The sequence below is a fragment of the Limulus polyphemus genome, unplaced genomic scaffold (assembly GCF_000517525.1).
Source record: "Limulus polyphemus unplaced genomic scaffold, Limulus_polyphemus-2.1.2 Scaffold2863, whole genome shotgun sequence".
Classification (NCBI taxonomy): Eukaryota; Metazoa; Arthropoda; class Merostomata; order Xiphosura; family Limulidae; genus Limulus; species Limulus polyphemus.
The window spans coordinates 91,760-100,162 of NW_013668473.1; the positions used below are offsets into that span (position 1 = coordinate 91,760).

The 8,403-nt window shown below is 28.6% G+C and overlaps 1 protein-coding gene across 2 annotated transcripts in view; it reads right to left on the bottom strand.

Annotated features, from left to right (window-relative positions):
• Positions 1-1,700: 1,700 nt before the first annotated feature.
• LOC106468081 (leucine-rich repeat and calponin homology domain-containing protein 3-like) overlaps positions 1,701-8,403 on the bottom strand; it is a 44,960-nt gene continuing 38,257 nt past the window's right edge. Inside the window, exons 16-17 of one of the 2 annotated variants that reach the window (XR_002612550.1) lie at positions 3,576-6,312; positions 1,701-3,510 (exon numbers count right to left, since the gene is read on the bottom strand). Coding sequence is in view for 1 of the 2 variants with exons in the window: in XM_013928480.2 (XP_013783934.2) it covers positions 6,199-6,312 (114 nt within the window). In the remaining variant the exon portion in view is untranslated. Of the gene's footprint in view, positions 6,313-8,403 lie in introns of both variants that reach the window. The other variant, XM_013928480.2, reaches the window with a different exon arrangement.

Genomic DNA, 8,403 nt, shown 5'->3' on the forward strand with positions numbered 1-8,403 from the left:
GAACACGTTAGTCCTTAGCATTTAGCAAATCCTACACAGTTTGGGTATGTTGTGGTAAGGGAATTCTTGCAACCTTTTTTAATTTCAGTATTCATGACACTTGCTGTGTGTTTTCCACTCTTTGTATTTGTGGTAAATGTGCTTGTTGTATCAAAACGTGGAAATGTCATATTGTGCTAATTGATACAGTTTCTCTTTACCAACAACTAGACTGTACACATCTCATCCCTGTATGTACATATCATTATCTTACTTTAAAATTCTTCATATATTAGGCCTAAAGTAAATACAATGGAGATTGGCTTGTCGTGGGAGACTCTGAAGGCCAGCAACAAACAGGGTAAGCATATTTTATGCATATTAAATTGTTTTAATAAGGTATACACCTCAATGCTGTAACACAGTCTCTTGCCATTTAATAATCACAACATAATTTCCCTGATATTTTCTTCTACACTCTTTTATAGTGAGCATTACTATTGTATCATGTTCAGTGCTCTCAGTATTGTTTTTGCTACATGTCTAGGCTGGTTTGTAAAAAGTAAACTAATAAAAGATCATATTAACCTGAAATCCAATTTACGGTTGATATTTACGTTAGCCGTAATGTTAGAGCATGAAACCCGTCTGATGTTGGTTTATTTATTTTAAAAAATACCAACTTTTAAGATTTACTTAGTATGTTTCTAAGGAGTTAAAATATTTTAATACAAATATGACAGCAGTCATTAAAATGGTGTAAGAATTATCTCTTGAGGGCATTGTTAGGGTAAATACCAGAATACCCGCTTGATAGGGTAATGTTTGTTGAATTCAAGGAATAGGTCATATTCATAAATTTATGGATTATACACTTTTCAAATAGTGTCATAGTAATGCTAGTGGTAGTAATAACAAGTTTTGTCAGTATTCATATTTTCAGCCCTAAAACTAATTTTACCAAATACTTCTAAAAATTTATTTTTTTGCTTTTGATATTCATTTAAAAAAAACTCTTTTAGTTTTTAAGTTACAGGAACTGTTTGGCATGTTCAGATTAACTGAATTATCAGAGGGGAAAATCTATGTTGCAATTGGAAAACTGCTAATTTCACCCTTTCATAACTAGTATACAATATATATATTGTAATTTTTTATACATTTTCTACATACAGTTTGGTTCTTCTTGGTAAACTGGATCATAAACTTACATTTTTTTCTCTACAATGGCTGTCCCATTAAAACTTGTACCATCTTGGCCCCATTTCTATGCCAATGACTAAATTCCTAGCAAAATCAATTATAACAGATAAGCTCTGTATTTACTTGATTATTAAAACCATTTGTACATGATATCAAACTACTAAAGAAATTATAAATCTTTATTATACCAGCTTCAGAATAGCCTGCACTATCCACTGTAGCTCTTTCAATATCATTAATGCTACAAGAAACATTAAATTTAATAGCTTGCTATTAACATGTTTTTTGGCAACTGAATAAAACTGAATTTATAATTATCTTATATTGTGCTGAATTAATACAATAACTCAAAATCTTTGAAAGAGTTAAAGTACTCGGGCCTGTGATATAAAGCACTATCCTCTTTTTGCATGAAGTTACTAAGAAGAGTACAGACCCAAGGTTTTCCTAGTTACTAAAGCAAACCAATATTCTATGTATCTGATTGTAACAAGTGATATCTGCTTCACAGATCAGTCAAAAGGATGTCAAAATGATTTATTTTCAAAAAGATTTCTTTATACAACCAAGTAGATCTATATAACTCCATAATTCTAGTTCTAACTTCAGTTCATTGATTTCTGTTAGAAGTTTTATTAACAACTATGTCTTGTTTAGTAGATTCAACGTATTCTGCAAGTCTACAGCTACTCACTTTCTTGAAAGTAAAACATGTTTTAAAAAAAGGCATTAAACATCATGCAAAGCCTTCTCTTAGATATACTGTAAGTTTTTAAAACTAGCATCTCCTTGCCTACAATACTGTAAGTATCAATAAGTAACTAATGTTCAAATTTGCAATTTCATACATTTTTTCATTAATCAAATTTATTTCAAGTTCTGTACACGTCATCATGTTGAGTGAATAATATAAATATTCTCTACAGAAAAACACAATAAAGTACAGACTATACAGTTAAGTGACCCTCAACCATTTTACTTCAAACTCAAAACAACTTCTCCTGGTCATAAAATATTACATATCTTTACAATAAAATGTAACTGTACAAAGATTAAGTAAAAGCCTGCAAGCTCTCTCACAAAAAAATAAAAATAATAATATGCCTTTTTAAGACCTAAGAAATAAAAGTACTTGCCAAAACATATACAAATTTGATGATTAATCAATAAAACAAATTATAAGGATTTAAATCTATATTTTCAAATTAATAAATACATATATAGAATCATTCAAAGGCTGAATTAGGCTAATCCAACATTTCAATGTGACAGAGGCAAAAAAACTTTGATACTAAGTAAGAAATGTCCCAAAAATCAGCATGGAAGTTTAGGCTATAAATGACACTGTAAAACTTTCATTGCAGTCTTTTTTTGTTTCCTCTTTTCTGGAAGATATGATTATATAGATTTAGATACAACTTTTAAGGTAAGTCATATTTTCTATAAGTTCCAGCTTTTCTCCCTCTTATCTGCTATAAATTTAAAATATGTTACCTACTTTCCAAACAACAAAAAATCAGTCCTTTTTCAATAAAACATGTCAAAAATTATGAAATAATATAAAAGTAGGTCCTAGAATAAAACAAGTGATTCAGTGCTCATGACTTCTATTGATTATTACACAATGATCTTAAAAACAGTCATCAGTTTATCTAAATATTCAACACGAAATAAATTTTGTAAATATCAATTGAACTACCAATGCCAAAAAACTCAACATGCATTTAGTACAATTTTTACATTTAACAAAGAAGTTAACCATATGGTTTGAATTATATAAATCAGTTAGAAAACTGATATTAAAGAATATTTCATGAATCTGGAGGTCTTGGTTTTTATGTCGTTTCATATTGAAAAACAACACAGGGTTAAACATGTTTTCTTGATTGAAATAAAGAGAAAGTCCAGTGTATGGTATGGTATCAAACCAACAAGAATATACTAAAACTTCTACAAGATATTTTTACCATCCAATGTGAAAATACTAACACACACCCTATGTAGTATAATAATACACATAATTAAAACCCTATGATCATTATTAATCAACTTACAAGTATCTTATTTCTGTCTGTAACCCTGAAATATTTGTTTTCTCTTCATTAAATGAAAATTTTGCCTATATACACTTAGCTCCCTTTAGTATTCAAAAATATTTCTCACTTTACAGAAAAATTATTTAGTATTATGAAAGAAAAAAATCCTTCTTTACAGACACGTAATTCCTGTATTTATCGTTCCACCTTAAAACAATACTATCATATCTAATTTATACTGAAATATTGCACAAACTATAGCATATTTAACATGAAACTACTACTGAGTGAACTATCATCTGTAATTTATACTGAAATATTACACAAACTGTAGCATATTTAACATGAAACTACTACATAATACTTGAAGTGTGAATAGCAGCCTTCTGTAAGAAGGAGCATAAATATTTTTATAAGTATCTTTTCTCAATCAATTACGAGTAAATAATCTGTAGAAACTAAATAGTGATTAGGGTATAATGAACTGACTTCAGTAACTGTCAGATCTTGTTGAATAAAAGTTCTAAAATCCCGAGTATGAACAGCAAAGTGTTTTGGAAAAGGATCTAAGCAATGCCTTTTAGATGAAAAGACAACATTAAAGCAAGTTATATTTACCTTCCTTAATTTCACGTACCTACAAAAAGTGCATTGTTTGTTTTGTAAATTTTCCATTTGGTTTCAAAAGCTGCTGTCCATGTGGAGAGTAATATTTCAATTCTATGAAAAAAATATTAGCATAACTTTTCTTTCAAAAAATATATGTATGTTGAATGAAAGAGAGTTGAATATGTAACAAGCACTGAAATTTGTTTTCAATTTGAGTGGAAGACAAACTAAGGTTTTCAAAAAAAATGCTATATTTTAAACTCAAGCACATAAATGTGCTTCTCTCTCGAGTTATAATTTTTTGTATTCTAACTGTAAACTATCTAGAACTTACTTTTTACCAAAAGATTAAATGAGTTAACATCTGTAGAGCACCTGAACCTTACACAAGGGCTGATCTAGCTCAGTCAACACAAAAACAAACACACACACATTATAAAAGGTTTTTCTGCGTAACTATTAGTAATAGTCTATTCATAGGGAACATTGCGTGTGATGAAAAGTAACACATGTAGGTAAAATAACAAATAGGATCAGAGTGTTTATTTACATTGGTAATGTTTTAAACATTTGTCCTCTGCTCTAATTTAAATATCAGTAATTGCTAAAACTTTGTCAGTCAAACAATTTTTGCTTATATCTTTGACTTTCCTGTTATCACTTACAAGTGCAGCCTACTTTAGCATCACATAATTCATCTTAATCAACCCAACTGCAACTGACTTTGATATCTAGAATCTCACAATTGTCAACTTTAAAGTATTCAAGCTAGTTGAACTACTGAATTTCACAACACAGTCACTATATCAAATTCTATATAATACCATGATTAAAGTAGTAGCAGTAATGTAAAGGAATAATTACAGCTAATGACCAATGGTATGTTACAAAAAACCGGTATCAGAGTGGTAAATGGTGGAAAATGGTACAAGAAAAAACGACTTTCCTTAGTGAGAAGACTAGGATTTTTTCTATATTAAATGAAACTAGTGATAAAAATAACGTTTAAATAAAAAAATACTTTTTATTACTCTCTAGTAGTAAATGTATTTGAACAGTCATAGATACAGGTAACACCGATTTCCTACTAGTATAAAATTAATACCAAGTTAAAACAGTGTGAAAATTACAACCTCCAAACAAAATATTCTGGAGTCTGTACATTTATACTACTTTGAGCAACATTTCCAAGGCAATAACACAAAAAAAACAAACAAGTGGTCTTAGTTTTCTGGCAGCTTTTTCTATGAAAACTTTAAAAAAGAACCGAAACATAGAAATAAAGATCAATATTTACAATGAAGGCAAAAAAAAAAATCAGATAGTTGAACCCACTCACTGCTAAGAAAAACATCAATATAAGATTATTTTGTTAAAAGTGTTCAAGAACAAATCACAAAAAAATGCTTAAATTGATAATTAGGTCATACATTTTTTTTCTACATACTGCAGTCTTCATAATGATGTAGATGATTAAAATACAAATGAATGTAGTCAATCATATACTTCCAATATTTACCTTTTTTTACAGCTTTGTAAGAAATAGATCTTATTTGACAAAATAAACAAAAAATAGTTTGAATTTCAAACTTTAAAATACCATTTGCTACCATCTAACTTAATAGAGGCAATATAACAAAAAAAAAAAAAGATGCTGAAACATTACCTGCAAAAGAAGGAATTTGCATTTGTAATTTCAGTACATTAACTTCTTGGTTTTTATACCAGTACTGCACCTATATAACTTTTCCTGCATATAATACTTCCTCCGTTACAGTATAAACTACTGTTTATTCTTATGGGAACAATACAAATATCCAAACTTTTACTGATTAATCCAGACAAAACAAGAGTTACTAAAAAGAAACACAATGTTTTAGAAATATTAATGAAGAATAAAGTGAAATTCTTAAATCACAGTAAAAATACTTCTGCATTTGTTTAAAATAGTTGGGAGGGAGTATCTTTCTTCACTCAGAATATATTGTGAAAGTCTTGCTCATCACCACGAAGATCATCAAACCTCACTCCAACTTTAAAGTCTATCCAGAATTAAAACAATTTGGGCACCCCACCTTAAACAATAACCATTAAAAAACACAACATTAAAACGAATAACGTTGTTCTTACCTAAATCAAAATCATGTGATTATGTGAATTTGATGTATCTCTAAACAATTACATATACACATATATATGTATGTATAAAATGAAAAATGCACAGTTTATAAGAATTACAGGAAATTTAGAAGACGACTAGTTTTTCAAAAATAAATTGCTGATTAACTAATCAGTTTTGGTGGGAAAAAAACTACAACAAATGTGGCAATAATGGCTAGTATATGATTCACACTGTACCGTACTTAAAAAATTAAGTAACTTGAAATTTTGTGTCAAAAGATTGTTTGAGCAACTCCTGTACTGTAATGGCCACTGTTGCTAAGCCTCGCTCTTCCAATACATCCTGGGGAGAACATATAACCTCCTGAAGTAAAAATGAGAAAAAATTAACATTAACTGAACAAATAAATGCCTTAAACTTAGTAGATTAAAAGTTAGCAAACCAATACTGCTTTTTTATTCAAGGTTTACTTCTTTAGTATTAGTGATTTTATTTTTTATCATGGTTTTGAATTTTGTAACTTATTTTAAAACTAATAAAGATCTCTTTTTTTGGGGGTTAGTTACATTAATATTATTGGTTATAATTATCAGAATTAACATTTTTTAATTTTTAAACTTGTGAAAATAATTTAGGATTATTGATTCAATGTATAAATTTAAGATTAACTTTGATCTCCTAATCTGACTGAACTTCGTGAATTATTATTAGGATTAAAGTTGAAAATACTGTTAACAGCAATGGTACTCAACTGATAATTCAATGCACTTAAATCATTACAGGTTTTAGTTTTCTGTGAATTGACATATGACATCAAGTAGTTCTAGTTAATTTATTCTTTGAGTGGTTTGATTAACATACAATTACTTTTATGTTCATTTAACTTATTTTTGATCAGTATTTCTTAATATCGATAGACATGAATGTGCTGCTCAGTTGTATAATAGATAAGTGTTACAACAACAAGATTTTAGTTCAACTACATTTTGTATTAGAATTGGGTTTATCTATGTAGTATTAAGAGGACTAACAAAAGCTCATATTATTAGGAAATGACCCAAAATAAATTAATCACAAGCACTGAAGTGCTCTTATGTATTCCAAAGAGTTAAAAATCAAAACACAACATAAACTAATGCAAAAGTATTTTATTTATTGTTAAGCACATAGCTACACAATGGATTATCTGTGCTGTACACACCACAAATACTGAAAACCAGTTTTTTAGAGTTATAAGCCCTCAGACTTGCTGGTGAGCAACTCAAAAGTAAATACAAATCCACAACAGAGATAGCAAATGTTCTATATGTTAGTCTTTTGTGTACAATAACTAACAATCTGTCCTATACCTACTGCAAGTATTGAAACCCAAATTCTAGCATTATAAGCCTTCAGACTTATCACTGAATCATTTGGGGGGGGGGGATACCTACGTAACTGAAATTTAGTCATGTTAATTCTATAACTAAAAATAGTATGTTAGTAGATGATGATTCTGACTTGAACATATATAAAATATTTAACAACAAAAAGCTTGTTAGTCATAAGACAACTGAATTACATACAAACAATAAGATTCACCAATGAAATTAGTATTTATTTTTCAGTTTATTTAACTATTCAATGCACCATCCAATAAGGAATTAAATTCCCCAACTTTGTGCAAATAATACTCATAACAATATGAGTTTTGAAGTGAATTAAATAACCATGATATCTGTCGATTTAACAAATCAAATAAAGCCAAGAGATTATATGGTTACTTGCATATATATTTTCACAAAAACTTGATACAGACAAGACTGTGAAAATTAACATTTATTATTGCAGTTTGACAGCAATCCACCTGAATAGTAAGTAAACAGTAACTCAAAATGAAATGATTCTGCTCATACAGTCTTTTTTTTTTTATACTAGCGAGTTTCTTAGAAATATCATAATTGTCATTTTTTATAGTATTAAAAAATTACTACAAACTGTTAATAGTCTTCCTTTATCAGGTTCCTTGTATTTCATGTGTACAAGAAATTTTTTAAACTCTACATACTTCCCGGGACGTTACATAAATTTTACTGGCATAGTAGTTATCAAAAGAAAATGTCAGATAAATAAGCCTTTAAGACAGGATATTTATTCAGTTGAGATTGTGCATTTGTCTCAGCTACTAGCTTTTTCAAAATAGTTCCTCTGATATATAAAAAGAAACTAAAGAAGAAAATGCTGCTTCAATTTTATTTAAATGTTAATTATTTTATAAATATCTGACAAGAATTGCTTCACTACATGGATATTAACAAATATTTAATCTCCTCGCACACTTTTGAAAATTAAACATTTTATGAAGTTAAAAACTTGAAAAACAAATGCAAACATGTTTACATTCTACATTTTAAGTTGCTTTTATAGCTGAGAAACACAAATGCAACAACAAATTATTCCCCAATTTTAAAACCT